This window comes from Pseudopipra pipra, chromosome 19 (assembly GCF_036250125.1).
Source record: "Pseudopipra pipra isolate bDixPip1 chromosome 19, bDixPip1.hap1, whole genome shotgun sequence".
NCBI classification, from domain to species: domain Eukaryota; kingdom Metazoa; phylum Chordata; class Aves; order Passeriformes; family Pipridae; genus Pseudopipra; species Pseudopipra pipra.
The window spans coordinates 1,962,627-1,982,092 of record NC_087567.1 but is presented as its reverse complement, the minus strand read 5'-3'; the positions used below and the strand labels follow the sequence as shown (position 1 = coordinate 1,982,092).

Here is a 19,466-nt window from a genome sequence, read left to right as displayed (position 1 = left end):
TCCCATGCCTGAACTTTCTGTAGGACTGAGATGTGAATTCAGAGCACAGGTTTATTGTCTGGCAACTGCTGCTTAGGAGACACCCCTTAACAAGGCAGCTGTAAAGTAGCTGGGCTTGAAAGTTTCAGAATCAATTTGCTTCCTAACAGCTGAATGAACCCTGGGACATGTTGGGTGATGTCCCAGGAGCCACAAGGTGCTGCAGAAATTACTTGAGACGAGATGAAATGTCCCCTTGAGAGCCCATGTCTCTTGGTTAGAGAAACAGCTTAGGTGTGACAGTTTGAGTTGAGATGAATCCTGTGCTCTCCAGAAATCTTTCTGCAGGGAATTATCCATCCTTGCAATCCTGGTTCTCAAAATTAATTTTTTTTAGCTGGCTTCTCTCCAAATCTGCAGGTGAGGGCTGTCCTACCACCACCTGTGTTCTTTCTGGGCTCTGCAGCAGAACCATGTTATTGATTAGCAGTAACTTTGAAGTTTCTTTGTCCAATGTCCTTATGGAGGCACCCTCTGAGCCCTCATTCCATGCTCACACCACCCCAGGGCTAAGGCTTTGTGCTCTGAGAGCTGCAGGAGTAATGGGTACAAATTGAAAGGGGAAATGTAGGAGAGATATTAAGGAGAAATGTTTTACTGTACAGGTGATGAGGCCCTGGCACAGGTTGCTCAGAGAAGCTGTGGCTGCCCCATCCGTGGAAGTATTCAAAGCCAAGTTGGATAAGGCCTTGAGGAACCTGGTCTAGTGGAAAGTGTCCCTGCCCATGGCAGAGGGTCTTGGGTTTAAATGATCTTTATAGTCCATTCTAACTCCTTAACATTCTGTGCTCCCAGCCAGTCCCTGGCACACCAGCACTGAGTCCGTCCCGCTGCTGGTGCCAGGCATGTTCAGAGGACTCTGGTACCAGTTACACAACAGGAACCTTCAGGAAGGACAGAACTTGTATTCCCAGCCTTCAAGTACTGGGACAAATGATGGCTTTTGGTTATTCCAGGGAAAGAGCAGCTGCCAACAAGCTGGTCCGGCGCACGGAGAAGAAGCTGAAGGAGGTGTTCATGCAGGTGGAGGACGAGCGGCGCCACGCAGACCAGTACAAGGAGCAGGTGGGTGGGGGCTGTTCCTCTGAACAGGCCAGTAAAACCTCCTTTGGGTAGGAAGGGCTTGTGAAGAATTGTAATGAAAATATCTGAGGGAATCTACCTTGGTGACTAAAGCAGGCCCGGGAGCTCCGTGGTGTTCCCAGCTCAGGGGTCCAGGCTGAGCCCGCAGTGAGGCTGGTGCTGGGGAGGGGTCATGGGGGGCAGCTTTCTGGTGTGATCCCAAGTACTTGGCTTGGTGTTTCAGATGGAAAAGGCCAATGCCAGGATGAAGCAGCTCAAGAGGCAGCTGGAGGAGGCAGAGGAAGAGGCCACTCGGGCCAACGCGTCCCGGCGCAAACTGCAGCGGGAGCTGGACGACGCCACGGAGGCCAACGAGGGGCTGAGCAGGGAGGTCAGCACCCTCAAAAACAGGCTAAGGTGAGTGCCAGCAGGGAGTCATCCCAGCCCTTGGGAACCCACAGACACATCCTTGGGGAGCACCCAGCTGGGGAACTGCAGGAGCACAGCTCCTGATATTAGGGAATGGGTCAGACTGGAGCCTGCTGGGAACTGGGGACTGAGCCTGGTGAAGCTGCCACAGCACAGGGATGTTCCTGACAGCTCTTGAGCTCAAAGAGCTCTTGAGCTCTTTGGAGTTTATGTTGGCAGCTTCCCTGGGTCTCTGCAGGTAAATGTGACAGAGAAGGTGGCTCAGTTGTGCTTCTCTAGTGGCTGGTACCCATCCTGTTTTTCCTGGCCTGCACTGGTGGGAGTGTTGCAGCAGTTCCTGTGAGAGCAGGTCTCTGGGGTCAGGGTGTGTGTCAGGGACAGGGGGAGGCAGCAGGGCTGAGGCAGCTGCAGCTCACAGGCCACCTCAGAGGGGCTGAACTGCTGGGCCTGGCTCAAGGGTGCTGAGCTGAGCTGAGCTTCACTAAGCAGCTGTTTGAGTTTTTGAGAGAACCCACTCTCTTCATTGCTTGGTCTGTGCTTGGTGCTCCTACAGAGACAGCATTTTAAATTATTTGGGACTTGCAAAATTAAGGTGATGGCATAAACCAAGCAGGAATGCCAGAGGTGTTGGAGCACACTGTGCTGGCTCCTGGGACAGGGGAGGGGTTTGAGACTCCCTGTGGAAATTTTCCCCTTGGGTGACCTGGTGCTGAGCTGCCACATTCCTGTGGGGTTGAGCAGGGAGGGCTGCCAGGGTGACCTTACTGTGACCTTTCAGTACCTGAAGGGGCTCCAGAGAGTGGGAGAAGGACTTTGGACAAGGGCCTGGAGGGACAGGACAAGGGGAAATGGATTTAAATTGACAGAGAGCAGGGTTAGATGGGATGTTGGGAAGGAATTCTTCCCTGTGAGGGTGGGGAGGCCCTGGCACAGGTTACCCAGAGAAGCTGTGGCTGCCCCATCCCTGGCAGTGTCCAAGGCCAAGTTGGACGGGGCTTGGAGCAACTTGGACTAGGGAAGAGCCTTGATTTGAAGGCCTGTGAGGACACTGAGGGCACTTGGTGTGTTCAGCTGGAGAAGAGGAGACCGAGGGGAGACCTCAGTGCAGTTCCACCTTCCTGGGCAGGGGCAGAGGAGGGGCAGGGACTGAGCTCTGCTCTGGGGGGACCAGGGACAGCACCCAGGGAGTGGCTGGAGCTGTGTCAGGGCAGGCTCAGGTTGGATCTCAGCCAAAGGTTCTTCCCCCAGAGGCTGGTTGGGCACTGCCCAGGCTCCCCAGGGCAGTGGGCACAGCCCCAAGGCTGCCAGAGCTCCAGGAGGGTTTGGCTGATCCTCTGGGGCACAGGGGGTGACTCTTGGGGATGGGCCTGTGCAGGGCCAGGAGTTGGACTGGATGATCCTTGTGGGTCCCTTCCAGCTCACCATATCCTGGGATTCTTCAGTAGAAGGTGTCCCTGCCATGGCAGGGGGTGGGAGGAGATGACCTTTGAGGTCCCATCCAACCCCAACCCCTCTGGGATGACTGTGGGCCGGGCAGGACCCCCCAGCAATCCCTGCCTGTTGACTTTGCAGGAGGGGGGGACCCATCACCTTCTCCTCGAGCCGCTCGGGGCGGCGGCAGCTGCACATCGAGGGGGCCTCCCTGGAGCTGTCGGACGACGACGCCGAGAGCAAAGGCAGCGACGTGAACGAGGCGCCGCCCGCCCCCGCCGAGTAGAGCCCCCCCTTTGCATGCAGAGACCTCTCCACCCCGCCGGCAGGAGCACAGGACTGTCCTGCCCACCGAACTGCCTTGTGGCCCCAAACCTGCCTTACGACCCGTCGGCATGTGCTACAAGGCTCCTTATCATAGGTCAACCATGTCTTAAGGCTCTCCAGCCTCACCACACTGTACCCTGCTTCAGATATAGGTACAACTGCTTTTTTTATATATAGCGAACAACCGGGATCGTCTCTGTTCAGTGCATCTCTTTTTCCAGATAACTCATTGTAAAGCCATTTTCTAAAAGCATCATGTGAAGGATGAAACTTTTTTTTATCAATCCAGAACCGTCATTCCCAGCGGGTGGGTGGCCGGGACAGACCCCTTGCCATGGCTATGCATGCCTTGTGTCCAGCATCCTTCCAGGCTCCCGGGCTCGCCGGCCCCTGGCTGGGCTGAGTCTCTTGGATCAGTGAAGACCAAACCGCACCTGTATCTTTTCTTTTCTCCTCCTTGTTGTGATCCGCACACAATCCGTGAGTGAACTGTGAAACGGCCTTGGGAAGTGTTAGAGGGAAGTGTAGGGATGAGTGAGTAGTGTCCATTTTTTTAACCTGCAATACCATTTGAAGTGTTCTCAGCACCTGCTCCATCCGTTCGTGTTCATGCAGTCCAGGCACACCCAGGTGGGTCCCCGTCCCCCCGTACAGACCCGTGAGCTCAGAGCCCTCCCTGTAGATATCCAGGCTCCTTTAATGTGAACACCAGTGGGAATTAAACACACAACACAGGCAAAGCTAATTTATTAACGTGAGGCTGAGCCAGGCCGTGGCCAGGCCGTGGAGCCGAGTGGCTGCACGTGCAGGAGGCTCTGGGACCCCCTGGCAGCCCCCTGGGAGTGCTGCGGGCCCGGGGGTTTGTGGGGCCGGGGCTCCCGAGGTGGATGGATGGATGTTGCCTGCCTACGAGTTAACATGCCAGTGGATGTGAATCCTTTTTTTTTCGTTGTTGTTTTGTTGTTGTTTTTTTTTTTTATTTTGAGCAGTATTACAGTGAGTAGTTAGCGTTCTTTTTGTTGAAATAGCTGAAAACTGACATTACAGAAAGTGCCTTAGACACTACAGTACTAAGACAACGTTACATATATAATTTGCCTATATAACAATGATTTAATGTATTAATTTTGACTGTGCTTCATATCATGTACCTCTCTAGTCCAAGTGGTATTATTGATATTAGTGACAATGAATCAGTGTTAACTAGGAAACTTCCTCTGCCACATGCTCAAAACCCATGGATTTCCCTTTTTTTGGTTCAAAGCTTTAACATCTGTCGCGAAGGTTTTGTTGTGTGTGTTTGGATATTTTTAATCAAACTGGCTGTTGACCACCAGGCGTCTGACTGCAAATATCTTGTTTTCTTGTATACCCATATTTCTAGACAATGATTTTTGTAAGACAATAAATTTATTCATTCTAGATGCGGCCGCCTGCTCTGTTTACTTACTGGAAGAGCTCTCCCGAGGCTGGCATAGACCTTAATAAACGAGATATGACTGGAAGCTGCCTTTTCCCTTCTTCCTGTTTTATTTGCTTGGGGTTTTTTTTCCTTTTATTTTGAACTAAATAACAGCATCAATGGCTGGGTCAGAGCTGAGCCTTTGCCTTTGAAATGCCACTGGAGCACAAAGGGAGCTCAGGGCACGGGCACGGCCCCCCCTTCTGCCTTTAGCAGGGTCTGGGCTCTGTCCAGAGCAGTTTTGGGGGGTCCTGGGGTGCAGAACCTGCCTCAGGTGAAGGCAGAGCTGGGGCAGGAGGGAGGGGCAGCTGAGGCCGAGGGGGGCAGAGCTGCAGGGGCTGGTCCTGGGTGGGGGCTCGTGGCTGGGTCTGGGACCAGGGTGGGCCCCAGGGAGGGGAGTGGGTTAAAAACACGCTGAGGGAATGAGCAGACTGGGGGCCTGTGGGGGCAGCTGGAAGGGGCAGGGGGGGCTGCTGCTCCCACCCTTCCCTTGGTACCTGTAGTTCCAGCAGCCTGACTGGGCCCTGGGAGCCTCCCAGCGTGAGGGACTGCTGGGGAAGGGCTGGTCCCAGGCACGAGCTCCTGGAACCCGAGTCAGTCCTGGGCACCTTTTCCTCAGGTGCTCCTTCCCCTCCCCGGCTGTTGGGGAGGGAGCAGGGGCCGAGGGAGGAAGCAGGGGCCGAGGGAGGGAGCAGGGGCCGAGGGAGGGAGCAGGGGCTGAGGGAAGGAGCAGGGGCCGAGGGAGGAAGCAGGGGCTGAGGGAAGGCTTTCCCTGCCTCTGGCAGGGCTGGAGGAGAGAACGAGGCACTCTGAGCTGGGCATTGTGAGGGGGCACTGCAGGGAGGGTGACCCTGCTCCCCTCAGGGCACTGCCCCCGGGAGGGAGCTGGGCCTGGATCGGTTCAGGATGCTCTGGAAGGAGCTTCCCAGGAGGAACAGGATGTGCTGTCCAGTGTGTCCGTAGGGGTTCAGGGCCAGCCTGGGCAGTGCCCCGACCCTGGGGCGGGCAGGGGGGTCTGGAGAACTGCCCCGGGCCGGGGCTCCAGCGCCGTGTCCCGGGAGCGCCGGGGCTGGAGCCGATCCCGGGCTGGAGCCGATCCCGGCGGCCTGGGAGCGGCAGCACCGGCCCGTGTGTCCGGCACAGCCGCGGGGGCAGGGCCGGGGCCGCAGCCGGGAGGGGATGGAGCTCCCCGGGAAGGGCCCCAGCGCGGCTCCTCTGCAGAGGAAACATCTTCCAGGGGCTCCAAGGAGACACAAATCCCCGGCTGGCAGCTGGAGATCCAACACTTGCCAAGGTTCCTCCCCAAATTAAATATTGACCCCACCGTGTTCCACTGCACCACTGGGGAATGCAGCGCCGGCAGCAGAGGCTGTGTGGGACAGGTGATTGCTCAGCCCCAGCTCCAGCAGTGGCCGTTCCCATGCGCCCAAACTGAACTATGGAGCAACATTCCCAAGGGAAGGGGCGTGGGATAATGGGAGCACCTCAGCACTGGCCCCTTCCCTGCACTTGGCAAAAAACCCTACAGGGACAAAATAGAGCCACAGCCACCAGTTCTGCAAAATCCACTGATTCCACATTAAAAGAACTTTATTTTTGGAAGATTACTCTCATTTGTTTTCATTTTTTCGAAACCACATCATGGCTGTGGCACCAGGGTGGAACGGTACATCCTACAGAAACATGCCAGAGAGAGGCTGAATAAATAAAGCTACAAAGCCCAAGTTATGTACAAAGACCTCAGGCAAAGGTATTATGTTTACAAATCTATGTACAATAAAACAAATGTAAACAGTCAAATGCAGCAGAGGATGCACAGGAAGGAAGGACCATACAAACCCTAAGGGCAAAGGGGCACATCCCACCTCCACTGCGGGGCCAGTGGTTTTAATCAGCGCTCGTAACTAAACCCCCTGGGAGCTGCAGAGCCCCTGAACGTGCTGGACCAGCCCAGAACAGGGAGTTCAGCACCCCCAGCTCCACCCCGGCTCTCTTTGCTGGTTCAGGCTGAAAGCCCACCGACCCCGAGGCACATGGACAGAGAAATCCCACAAATGTGTCGCTTCAAGGACCCACAAGGTCCCCCAGTCGCCCAACGCTGTCACAGAACCTGCAGGGGACACTGGGCACTCCGGTCCTACACGGGGCAGAGCAGGGGGTGACGGTCACGGGGGCTGGGGGCTCATGGGCAGTGGGGCAGCTGCAGCAGGGGCTCCCTAACTCCTGGAGCTGCTGTGGAGCTGAGGGGGGAAGGCCGGGCCAGTGGGGCAGGTCCTGGGGACACCTGAGGGCACAGACCCGGACATGGCCCTGCCCAGGGGCAGGAGCCACAGGAGAACAGCTCAGCCCTGCCAGCTCCCCAGGGCATCTGGGGGAGCTCGTGACAGTCACCCCTCTGTGCCACCACCTCCCTGCCCCCGAGGAGCCCGGCCCTGCTCTGTGTGCCCACCTGTGCCACTGGGATGGGCTCCTCCAGCCCTGCCGGCTCCAACACAGTCACTGGGGCAGCCGGGACTGAGACACCCCCCTGGAGCCACTTCCCAGGTGCCAACGCCCCAAGTGCCATTGCCCACCCTCCCCCAGGGCCTCTTTCCAGGGGTCTGAGCCTTCCCGGGAGGGCAGAGCCGCAGGGACGGGGGAGCCCGGACGAGGAGCAGCCAGTCCTTGAGTCAGACAGAGCAGAGAGGAAGCAAAGGGCCGAGGGCTGGGGAGCAGGACTCATGTGTGCCCCCAAACACAGCCCTGGGAGTGGCAGCTCGTGGGGCACAGAACGTCCACTACAGCGACAGAGAAAACAAACTGTATTGACGGGACGGGGAGGGCCGTGAGCTCGGGGTCTCCTCTCGGGGTCATGTTCCAGCGGGGTGGGAAGGGGGAGGAATCGGGAGCAGTTCTTCTCTTCTGGGCTGAGAAAAGCAAACACAAGTCCAAGCGCTCCCCCCCGCGGCTCATACGCTCAGGGGGAGCATTCCCGGCGCCGAGGACGGTCGGGAGGCTCCCAGCCCGGGGGGCCCTTGGTCAAAGCCGTTCACTGCCCTGGAAACGACAAGAGAGACGCGTCAGGGGAGGAGCAGCACAGGGACAGGGCACTGCTCACCTCCCCCTCACCGGCAGCTGGAAAACCCACACCTCTCCTCCCTCTCATCCCTGGCAGCCCGGGGAGAGCAGAGCAGGGATAGGGTATGACCAGGATAAGGGTCCCACCTCCAGCTGCCGGGTGGGTGCCCAGCCCTGGAGCAGGGATGTGCTGGGGACGGGACCAGCCCAGCAGGACAAGTGGCTCCTGCCCAGACCCTGACCCCTCGGGGGTTCTGTGGGTCTGTGCAGCTCAAGGGCCAGGGCCAGCAGCTCTCAGGCTTGTTCCCACCATCAGCTCCCTGTCCCTGTCCCTTCCCTGGCACTCAGTGCCCGCAGTGGGCAGAGGCTCCTGAGGAAGGCACAGTCCCGGGCCTGTGTCACCACGGGCTGTGCCCCAGGGCTGGGGCCGGTGCCACCTCTGTCCCCGTGTCCCACTGGGATGCAGCAGCAGCTCTGGGACCCTCTACACCCGGGATCCAGGGGCTCCCCCCTCCCCTAGGCTGCTGCTGGAGGTGTGGAAACCTGGTTGCTGGTGGGCTGGGAGAGCAGTGGGTGGGTCTGACAGCTCTGCCATCCCTGCTCTGTGCTGGCTCTGACAGACCTGTCCAGGGTCTCCACCCTCTGAGCTCCCCCCAGCCCAGACACCAGCACTGGTGTCCATCCCTGGATCAGCACTTCCACCCCACTGCTGTCCTAAACCAGCACCCTGCTCTTATGTGGGGTCTGGGGGGGAACCCTCACACCCCTGAAGGGCAGGGCAGGTCCTGCCTCGATGTCCCACCCTGCAGCACTGTCCCCAGTGTCCCCGGCTCTGCCTGGGCCACCAGCACCCCAGAAGGTGCCACTGGGATGTGTCCTGGCAGAGCTGTTTGTGCAGGGACACTTCAGGAGACAGCCTGGGCTGCAGGGGAAAGGGAGCAGGAAAAGCAGTGTGAGGGCTCTGCTGATGGGGGAAAAGCCCTCCTGGGAGTGGGAGGCTCCAGGCTGAACCTGGAAGGCCACATCCTGCTCGATGCCACTGCTGCCTCAGGGACTCATGGCAGTGACCCCAGGGCAGGGCAGGGCTGTTCACAGCATCACACACTGCTTTGGGTTGGAAGGGACCTTAAAGGCCACTCAGTTCCAACCCCTGCCATGGGCAGGGACACCTTCCACCAGCCCAGGTTGCTCCAAGCCCCGTCCAACCTGGCCTTGGGCACTCCCAGGGATGGGGCAGCCACAGCTTCTCTGGGCAACCTGTGCCAGGGCCTCCCCACCCTCAGAAGGAACAATTTCTTCCCAATATCCCATCTAACCCTCCCTCTGGCAGTTTGAAGCAATTCCCACGCTCCCTTTAGCACAGCACACCATTCCCATGCAGCTGATGTTCCCTGCTGACCTTGCTCCTCCTGGGTCAGGGACACAGAAACCCTTCCAGCACAGCCAGGAGGGTGCTGCCAGCACAGGGGCAGTTCCCAAATCCTCCCAGAACAGCAGGTGAAGAGCTAAAAGCCCACTGCTTGCTAGCAAGGACAGATTCACACCCTGAGCCAGGCTGCTCTTGTTCCTCTCTGCCTGGAACATCCACATCCCAGCACCAACATCAGAGCAGGGAGAAACCCCCTTTCTCACCTCCTCCTCACTCAGCTGGAAACTTCAGCTTCCATTTGAGTGTTGCTTTGCTACAATTCCAAGGCAAACCCCTCCCTGCCTGCAGTGAAGAGTTGCTGGAGAGGCTGGGGGACAAATGTATTTCCCTGTTCCTGTTTGGATGAAGGGCACAGAGCCAACCTGATCCCAACATGACTCTGCAAATGAGTTACCAGCTGGAAAACACCTCTGCCAAGTAGGACAGGGAGAAAAAACCCACCGCAGAAAAGCCAACACCAAACAGGTTAAAATGTCCATGTGGAAAGGGCTGGAGAACAGTGGCAGCCACCAGCAGGAGCTGGGAAGTGTTTGGGGTCATGGTAAAGCTCCGTGGATTTGCCACATTCCCTGCACTAAATGCAGAGCCACCCTGGGACAGTGCCTGGGGCTACAGCTCAGCCAGGCCAGCACTGGCAGCTCCTGCCATGGCACAGTGGGATGGGCAGCTGGGCAGGGCCACTGGTCCCCTCCAAGCCCCCAGCAGGTGCCACCAGGTCCTTGTGGTGCCCCCCAGCCCAGGCAGGAGGGGACACGTCCCCACAGGGCTCAGGCCCTGGCACATCACTGCCCTCTGCACCAGCCACTGCCTCCACAGCCCCCTGCCACCTCTGTGCCCCTCCCACCCCATGCCCCTAGCACCCCCATGTCCCTGTCACCCTTGGGTCCCCCTCAAACACTGCTGGGTTTCAGGCCCAGCTGCTCCCAAACTGTGCCCCTGGGACACCTTCCTGTCCCTCCTGGCTTGGCAGGTGCTTCTCCCTCTGGGTGGTGACACTTCTCTGCCCCCTCAGCTCCTGCACAGGGATGTGTTTCACAGCTTGGGTGCCTCTCCCACCTCCAGAGGCTCCCAAGCAAGCCATGAAGGCACCAGAGGATCAGCACAGACACAATCACACAATCATGGACTGGTTTGGGTTGGAAGGGACCTTGAAGATCACCCATGGGCAGGGACACCTTCCACTAGCCCAGGCTGCCACACAGACATGATCAGATGCCACACAGACATTCCAGAACCCTGTTTAAGTCACAAATAATCCAGTGATGCCCTACACAAGAAGGGCACAGAGCCCCAGAGCAGGGCCAGGCCAGCAAGGGCTGTGAGCACTGAGTGTCCCCAGTGTCCCCCAGCACAGGGTGTGGAGAGCTCCCAGCACTGCCCTGCACACAGAAACCTCTCTGCTGAAGGTGGGAAAGGTAAAAACCCCATTTAGAAGCCTTTTGAGGTTTCTCCATTGTTTGCTAATTAAAAAATGAAAGCAGGAAGGTAGCTCCCCCCAGGAGCCTCTTGCCTGCACGGCTCAGCACATCCCACCAGTCCAAACCTGCTCTGGGTGCAGAAATAAAGGTAAAGCAGCAGCTTGGATGTGCTGGGGCACAGCAAAAGGCACCAACCAGCAGCAGCAACTGGGGGATACTGGAAGCTGGCACTGGGACTGAGCTTAGGGAGGTCTTACCCAGCCTTGGATTTCTGGTGGCAACATGAAAACACACAAAAAAAGGGAAAGAAATTGGCACTGTTGCAGTGAGAACCACAGTGAAAGGGAAGTAAAACACCTTAAACAGAGCAGCTGTTAAAAATAACCAATAAAATGTCCTGTCTGAGCTCCCAGAGCTGGGAAGAGAAGCCCCTGTGCTTGGTCTCCAAGGTCTCAGATGGGAGGAGCTGCACAGAGAGTTGCCTTCAGGGATTAACCCCAACCTGGTCCCTCTCCTGCTTCTCCCCCATCCCTGTCCCTCAGACCCACCCCAGCACGCTCTGTGATGTGCCCTTGCTCTGGGCTTCCCAAGAAACCAGGTTCCAGTGCTCCAAACAGAGGCAGAAGCAGCTGGAAATGCCCCTGCAGTGGCTCCTGGTGGATGTCTGACTGCCTGTCCCTCCAGGGCCGTGGGCTCTGTGCCCATCTCCAGCCACAGTCTCTGCCCTCATTGCTAATGACAGATTTTGACTCATTAAACAGCATTTCAAGCTGTTTTGTACTTGGCATCTGATCTCCAAGACTCCCTCAACTCCAAGTATCCAACAAAACCACAGCAGAAGATTCTCCTGGAGCTGAACAGCCCGGCCTGGAGGGTGAATGGAGCTGGTCAAAGCACACTTGGAGAGCAGAGCCACAAGAAAACCAGAGGAAAAGTGAGTTTTGAGGCAGGTCAGGGCTCTAACACACATCTCCTCCTCTCCTGGGCAGCAGCAACAGCACCAGGAGGTTGAGGAACAGCCAGCAGAGATGTGAGAGGAGGAGAAGGAGACTGGCAGGAACCTGCCCTTGTTGATAGCACAGAGAACCCTCCACATTTCCTCCAGAGGCAGGGAAGGGACACCAGCCTGGCCTTTGTCACTGCAGGTGGGGCCTGTGAGCCCTGTGTGCAGGACCCCCATCCCCAGAGGCCTGGACCTGCCCAGCCTTGTGGCACATCTGTGCTTCCAACTGCCTCCTGCTGCTTCCAACTGCCTCCTGCTGCTTCCAACTGCTTCTGCTGCTTCCAACTGCCTCCTGCTGCTTCCTGCTGCTTCCAACCACCAGGGCTGTGCTGGGCAGGGCTGCTGACACTGAGCAGGGGCAGTGCTGTCCCTCCCCACACTGTCCTCCCCCTCTCCAGCCCTTGTTTGCCTTCCCTTCAGCCAGAAGCACATCACCCACACATCAACAAGTCCAGAGCCACAAAATGCTGAAGGAAAACCACAACCAGAGGGCAAACTTTGAAGATGAACTCCATCAAGAGCAGCAACACTTCCCTCTGTGTCCCTGCTGTGCCCAGTTCAATCAGAATCATGCAGGTACTTGAAGTATTAATTAGATCAAGAAAGCAGCAGCACTCAGGCTTACGTTTGCAACAGGTCACAGCAGCAGAGAGGTTTATTTAAAGTCAGGAGAAGGAGAGATTACAGCCTTGGGCTTTGATCAGGGCCTATTAGTGTGTGACACTAAGAACTACCTCGTGCAGTTAGCAGAGCCCAGCTCTGCCCCCCAAGCCCCAGGTTACAGCACATGCAGCAGATCAGTGCAAATGAATTCATTACCCATGACCAAGGTGGGGAATATGACCTTCTCACGCCTAGTGGAGAGAAAGGGAAAGTTTATGTATGCAAAAAAGACATTCCTGAGCATAATCCTGGGGCAAAGCAAAGGTGTTAAACTGAACCTCAGCAAACCTTTGACCTCTGCTTGGGGAGACCCTGCTCTGCACGGGCACATTACAGGATTACTCACCTGAGTTAGCCACAGTTCCCCCTTTTCCAGGGAAACTTTTTATAGGGTGGACCAGGGACCCAAAGAAGAGCCAGAATTCCCAGCCTGGTGTACACAGAGCAGGGCTGTGGGTAACACATACACCCACTTGCTTCATGGCACTGCTGCAAGTGTGCAAGAATCTCCTCACATTCAAACTGCAGCTTGTTTTATTAAAACAAAGCCCAACTGATCCAGATAAATAACTAAGAACAAACATCAACTCCAAGGGTTTTGGCATTCAAGAGTGCAGGAAGGGGAACAAGGAGTTAATGCCCTGAGGAACAAGCACCCCAGTGCCAGGACTCTGCAGGGCCCTTCATGGCCAGAGCTGTTTTGTTCCCAAACTGGACTGACTTTAATAACCAATTAAGAACAATTACAACAGCAAAAAGCCCAAATATCTATCCAAGAACATCTCCAGGTGCTGTTCTGCCATTCCCTGGCACCTGGACAGAAGCAGCACGTTCCTGAAGGAACAAGTCTGCAGGAAACTCATCTTACACTCGACACTGGGGAGGTGGAATAAAGTAGGGAAGTCCTGACTCTTCCAATTCTCCAGCAAAGCTCTGGAGCAAGCCCTGCTGTCGTCCCCTATAGCACTGCTGCCCTGTTCCAGCTCCTGCCCAGCTCCACTCTGAGGGCAAAGAGCAAAGAGCAGGGGCTTGACAAGAGCTGGAGACTCCTCCAATGCTTTAACCACCAAAATGGCAGAGGAAGGGAAGCAAACAGAGCTGTAAGGATGGGGCTGAGGTACCTCTGCCCCAACCCCAGCACCCAACAACCGTCTGCTCTTCAGGCAGAGGCTGCAGGTTGGGTCACAGCCACAACCACGTGAGGCTGGTTCAGGGTCCAGCAGCACTCAGGGGCAGGGAGGAGAGTGCAGGGGGTTAGAGAGGGCAGGGAAGGGCAGAGGGAAGGGCAGGGCTCCCCTCAGCCCCTCGTGCCCACCCAGCATGGCCTGAGCTCAGCCACTGCCCTGCTGGGCCCCACGGGCTGACCCCACGTGGGGACAGCTCAGTGCAGCCCCCAGTGACACAGTGACACAGAGCAGGAGCTGCACACACTGCCAGCACCTCAGGGCACAGCTGGGACACCCAGGGGAGCAGGAGCCAGTGGGAGGGACAGCCCTGGGCCACCCACCCTGCTGGGCCAGCACACGGGGGTGCAGAGGACAAGGACAAGCTACTGCTTTCCAAAATCTGAGCACTGAGTGCAGAATTCATCCCCCAGAAAGGCTGAGCTCTGACCAGCACAACACTTGTGGGTGTTTCTCCATTTGTGCATAGAACCTTCTCCTAATTACTTTCTACCCTTCCTCTTTGGGTGTGGACGTTTTCCAGCTGAACTGTCTGCAGTATTGCTGTTTATACAGGAAAGAGAATCCCAAATCTTCAAAGGTGAGGGAAAAAATATGGCAAAACTCCGTGGAGCAGAAGTATCACCACCCTGCACACACACCAAGGGACAGCCCAGAAGGAACACAACACCCTGTCCCCCCTCCTGCAGGCCCAGCAGTGCAGGGAGCTGCAATGCTGCTAACACTGATCTCATGCTCCAGGGAATCCAGTTCACTTTTTTTTATTTTTTTTCTTCCAATTCAAGGAGTGTGGTTTGGCCAGTGAGGAAGGCAGAAAAGGAGAGGAAGGGGATGAAGGACTGCTTTGAGTGCTACCAAAGGTCTGGGCTGCAGTAAGCAGGACTAACCCAGACATACCTGTGTGGCTTAACTGATTATCTTGCAGGGTCTCCAGCAACTTGCACATGAGCCCATCAGTCATTTCCACCCCTTTTCCTGCCCAACAACACCCACCTCTGCTGCAGCTCCTTCAGGGGCCAAGGTTTCTAAGCCTTTTTCAGCCACAACCTGCTCCTCCTGCAGGCACCAGCCCAGATAACAAGGGTGATGACAACGTGGGGAATTCAGAGTGACCCCCACCCCACAGGGCAATCAGCTGGCTGGTCCCACCACACTCAGTTCAGCCCTGCTGCCTCCTCAGAGCTGCCTCAATCCCTCCCCAGCAGGGCCTGCCAGCACTGCTGGGGGCTGCAGGGCCCCCTCAGCACACACACAGCCTTAAGGTCTGATTTGCTCGTGACAGTGACTTTGGAAGGGAAGAGTTTGGAGATTTAACAAACAGCAGTGGCTCCAAAAACCCTGAATGCCAGTTTGTAAGATGCAGCTCTGCCTGCTCCCACACGGCAGTGGAGTCAGCTGAGGAGGTGGCTGTAGGAAGCTCAGCTGTCTGGCTCTCTTCAAGCTGGCAACAGCTCATCTCATTCTCTAAAATAAATGTAGGATTGAGCATGTGCTGACTATTAGCATTAAACTGGACTGGGATGAGGTTTAACATGGAATATCACCACGGTGCAGGGAGCAGGAAGGGTGTTTTGCCCCCAGTACCACTGTGCTTTTCACCCTCATACACCCACAGGGCCTTGTGCTCCCAGGAACTGGGGAAAATCCTCCTGTGGAACCACTTCCCATGATCCCAGAGGAAGCTCTGACCACGGGCAAGTCACACGAGGTAGTTTTTCCTATGCAAGCAGTTCCTGTCTCCCCCCAGCAGCCACAATTACACCATCAGTGACATTTATCTCTTCCCCTAATGCAGAGGGAAGTGAGCACCCAGGGCTCCACCCTGCAAGTGAACACTCCTGCCTGCCCTCAGCTGTGCCAAGGGAACCCCCACATCCCCAGAGCACACCAGGAGCTATGGCAACTCCAGCCCTGCTTCCCTGAGATGGCAACTCCAGCCCTGCTTCCCTGAGATGGCAACTCCAGCCCTGCTTCCCTGAGATGGCAACTCCAGCCCTGCTGCCCTGAGATGGCAACTCCAGCCCTGCTGCCCTGAGATGGCAACTCCAGCCCTGCTTCCCTGAGATGGCAACTCCAGCCCTGCTTCCCTGAGATGGCAACTCCAGCCCTGCTTCCCTGAGATGGCAACTCCAGCCCTGCTTCCCTGAGATGGCAACTCCAGCCCTGCTGCCCTGAGATGGCAACTCCAGCCCTGCTTCCCCGAGATGGCAACTCCAGCCCTGCTGCCCTGAGATGGCAACTCCAGCCCTGCTTCCCCGAGATGGCAACTCCCTATCTCCTTCCCTGGGATCCTCTCAAAGGCCACACTCCCCACTAGCAGGTTTTCTGCCTGAGGTTTGGTTTTACAGCCACCAAAGATGAGGCAGCAGCAGGACAGAACAGGCAGTGCCACCCCACCAGCTGAGACAACCACATTTGCTTTTGCCTTTGCTTTCCATAAATCAGCACCTTCCCTGTGCCCTGGAGACTTTGGCCCCATGGATTATTTGTCCTATGGGATGGAAGCTGTGGTGGGCAAGGACAAGACAAGAAAAAGTCCTGCTGAAATGCAGTTCCCTGCAGGGCAGGGCTGTCCCTCACTCACCCTTTGTCGAAGAAGGAGGTGTGCCCTGGGTGTGGGTACTTGGTGCTGTTGCTGCTCATCACGGCGCTGCTGACGTTCCCTGAAATGTAGGATTTCCGTGACGCCTGGTCCTTTGCAAAGTTCCTGCAAGCAGCTAATTTGGATTCTAAGGCCTGTGAAAGGGGAGAAAAAAAATAATGTCAAAACAATAAAACCACTAGGAGGAAGTATTTTGCTGCTGGAGGTGAGGCTTTGCCACGCCCTCGGGATGGCCATGATCAGGACTCCAGTGTGATCACCTTTGGCAAAAAAATGGGAACAAAGCTGTCATTTCCTCTGTCACCCAAACCACAAAGGAAACACACAGATGCTGATGCAGACTGCCAGGCATTACTCAGCTCCATGAGGGCTCAGATTTTAGAACATATGAACCTTGAAATAATTACCCAAGATAAGGGAGCCAACTCCAGCAGAAGTTACCAAAACCCTTCCCTCAGCAGCTGCAGTGAGGCTGCCAGGAGCTAATCTGAGCCTAAAGCAGAATTCTCAGATTTCCAGAGGGACTGTGTATTTGGGAAGTTGATTTTTTCACCAGGACAACTTCTCCTGGCATTTCTTTCTCAATCTTGGCCTGCAAACCAAAGCCAGTTTGTAAAGCTCCACTGCCACACCTCAGAACAGAGGGGTAAGGACAAAGCAAAGGCAGCAGCTGAGCCATGGTCCTCCATCTCTGTACTTCCATCTCTGATACCTCCAAGCAATCCTGGTGAGATCTTTTCCCCCTGTATAAAGTGACAGTCTCTGCTTCCATCCACTGACTCCTGGCAGGAGGAGCAACATCCCAGTTCCCTCCTTCCCTCCAGAACATCACCTGCCCTTCCTGTCACTATCCCAGACTGAGGTTTATCCTGAATGTCCATCTGCTCCATCTCCCTGTGCATGGAGCAAATCCATGAACTGGAGACTAAAATTCGTCTCCAAAAATGTGGGGTTCAGACCCGTTCCACAGATATTCCACCTGATGTGCTGCCACAGGAAGTGAGCACTGTACACTCTCCTAGGAATCCATGGAAGCTTCCTTAGGGAATATGGGCTATACAGGCAGCTACAGACAATCCCTGTCTATGGGTGACACAGCACCTGTCACTGCCCACTGGGATCTGGGCCAAGTGATTCCCTGTCTCAGCTGCAAGCAGGAAAGCTGAGGGGAAAATTCCTGCAGAGACAGGGAGTCTGAGGCTCAGGATGAGGCCCAGCCAAACCCCAACCAGGTCCTGAGCATCCTATAATTGTTGGTAAGCAGTGCCTGGGCTGGAGCTGTGTGTCAGTGGCTGTGTGTGAGGCTGGGAAGGAAGCATGCTTATTTGGCATTTCCTGTCCTTGCAGAGTAATCATATGGGATTGTGGTTAAGCTCCCTAAATCCCCTGCAGACTCTTACTCACAATGATCCCCTTTTAAACATGTCACTCTGTAACCCAGAGCTGTCCTGCTGCCCTTTCAAACCCAGGACAGGCTCACTGGCTCCAAAAGGCAGCAGCAAAGGCAGTTTTTCATTCCCAACTTTGCTAAAACAACTGTCTGCACTGCAGCTCCTGCCCAGCTCAGGCTGGTTACACACACTGGGCAGAGCCAGCACTGAGCCTGGCCCTGCTGCCACTCAAACACAGCCCCTGAGGCTCATCAGCCAGCTCCTCAGAGCTCAAAACTCAGGTCTTTGTCCAACTGAAAACCCTGAACAACACTGCAACAGATGTTTAAACCACTTCTTCCCTGCTTACAGCAGTAATCCCTTTAAAGGCTCATGCATTTCACTTCCCCACCAACTACAGATGGGAGCATTTGGCTTTCTCCTGATTTATTTTTCTCACTTTCTTACCAAAGCTTTCTAGTTTGTTTTTTTCATTTTCATTTTAGTTTTCAGTATCTCTGCCCAGAAGAGGAGATCTCACATGAAGAGACCTGATCTCAGGTGTCAGCAGGCACCCAGAGCCTGAGGGCAGAGGGAGCTGCAGGCCCCAGCTGAGGTCAGAACAAGCAGCTGACAGTGCCTAACCCTGTACACCCATGTCCCTGAGAAACTTTTAACCCCAAATATGAATTTCACCACCCCCAAACTGGCATCAGAACTCGCTTTACAAATCAAAATAATATAAAAGATTACATTATAACAGACTAAACACAACATGGATGATTTGGAAGGTACAGCACGAGCTCAGCACGGGCCAAGGCTGGGACTGGGCACAAGGACAGAAGCCCCAGGGAGAGCCCAGAGCTGCAGTTCAGAGCACTCACCCCCACTTTCCGTAGCAGATCTCCCACAATGTTGAGTGCAGATATTCTGGCTGAAGGAGTAAGTGGGCTGGTACCAAACCCATTTGGTATAGCTGCAAACACAGACACATGTTATTCCGTGCTCCACTCCCCCACAGTTCAGGGTTTTTTAAAAATTTAAATAAATCAACTTCTACATGAAAAAAAGGTTAAATCTCAAATCCTGCCACAGACACTTGATACAATTACCCCACAATAACTGCATGATCACCAGCCATGGAAAAATGCTAGAGCTTAATTCCTGCCCACTGCCCTCATTCCCAGCAGCCCCACATGCAGAGTTCATGCACTCTCCATCTGCAGGGCTACTGACCACAATCCATCTAATCCAGACAGAGCTCCTGCTGGAATCTGCTCCTTCTCATTGGAAAAATAATGTATTAGTCCCTGAGACTGTCCCGAGCCTTCCAGAGGGGGAAGGGGACTGGACTAACATCCCACTGCCTCAGGGAGAAAACAGCACCCCCCAAGAGTCAGTGTGGGAACAGAGACACTGGAATTCCTGACACCCTTCACCCACCACTGCTGCTCCACACTGGAGCAGGAATATCAGTCCCTGCATTTCCCTGCAATCCCAAATATCCTCAGTGCTCCACTGCAGCACCCACTGCATAGTGCAAACCCCTGCCCCCACAAAAGCAATATCTGAGCTTCATTGCCCTTCTTTTCCATGCTTTTTCCATGCTCTTTTCCTCTTTTTCCTACTCCTTAAATGCAACTGATGCTGTCCTGGGATTTAAACACAGGTGTGGGATCCCCCTATCCCCACACCCACATTCCCTGTGGACATCCTGCCAAACACCCAGACACAGCTCCTGGGAATGGTACCTTTGGGGGAAGGAAAACTATTTTCTGATCCTTTTCCAACAGGTGTGGCTGGCAAGGAGAGAGAGGCCTGGACAGCTGAATCCATCTTCTCACAGTCCAGAGTGGGAGAGCTGGGAGCTGATTTTCGGGTCACCTCTTGCTGCCTTTCCCTCACTGCCAGCTCTTGCCTCAAGTCTGGGGATGGAGAGGAGAAAAAATCCACAAAAAACATATATTAGAGACTGATTTCTGTCACAAAC

At 55.4% G+C, this 19,466-nt stretch overlaps 2 protein-coding genes across 10 annotated transcripts in view; one reads left to right on the top strand and one right to left on the bottom strand.

The window, feature by feature from the left end:
- Nucleotides 1-4,793, top strand: part of MYH10 (myosin heavy chain 10) — a 101,675-nt gene extending 96,882 nt beyond the window's left edge. For all 4 annotated transcript variants that reach the window (XM_064675631.1, XM_064675630.1, XM_064675628.1 and 1 more), the window contains 3 exons: nucleotides 996-1,104; nucleotides 1,346-1,518; nucleotides 3,103-4,793. In XM_064675631.1, the coding sequence (XP_064531701.1) occupies nucleotides 996-1,104; nucleotides 1,346-1,518; nucleotides 3,103-3,247 (427 nt within the window). In that variant the 3' untranslated portion in view covers nucleotides 3,248-4,793. The remainder of the gene's footprint in view (nucleotides 1-995; nucleotides 1,105-1,345; nucleotides 1,519-3,102) is intronic.
- A 1,529-nt stretch (nucleotides 4,794-6,322) lies between these two features.
- The window catches only part of NDEL1 (nudE neurodevelopment protein 1 like 1), a 28,090-nt gene continuing 14,946 nt past the window's right edge, over nucleotides 6,323-19,466 (bottom strand). For 5 of the 6 annotated variants that reach the window (XM_064675632.1, XM_064675635.1, XM_064675633.1 and 2 more), the window contains exons 6-9: nucleotides 19,228-19,401; nucleotides 18,361-18,452; nucleotides 16,089-16,240; nucleotides 6,323-7,786 (exon numbers count right to left, since the gene is read on the bottom strand). In XM_064675632.1, the coding sequence (XP_064531702.1) occupies nucleotides 7,699-7,786; nucleotides 16,089-16,240; nucleotides 18,361-18,452; nucleotides 19,228-19,401 (506 nt within the window). In that variant the 3' untranslated portion in view covers nucleotides 6,323-7,698. Of the gene's footprint in view, nucleotides 7,787-12,476; nucleotides 12,512-16,088; nucleotides 16,241-18,360; nucleotides 18,453-19,227; nucleotides 19,402-19,466 lie in introns of all 6 variants that reach the window. The other variant, XM_064675634.1, reaches the window with a different exon arrangement.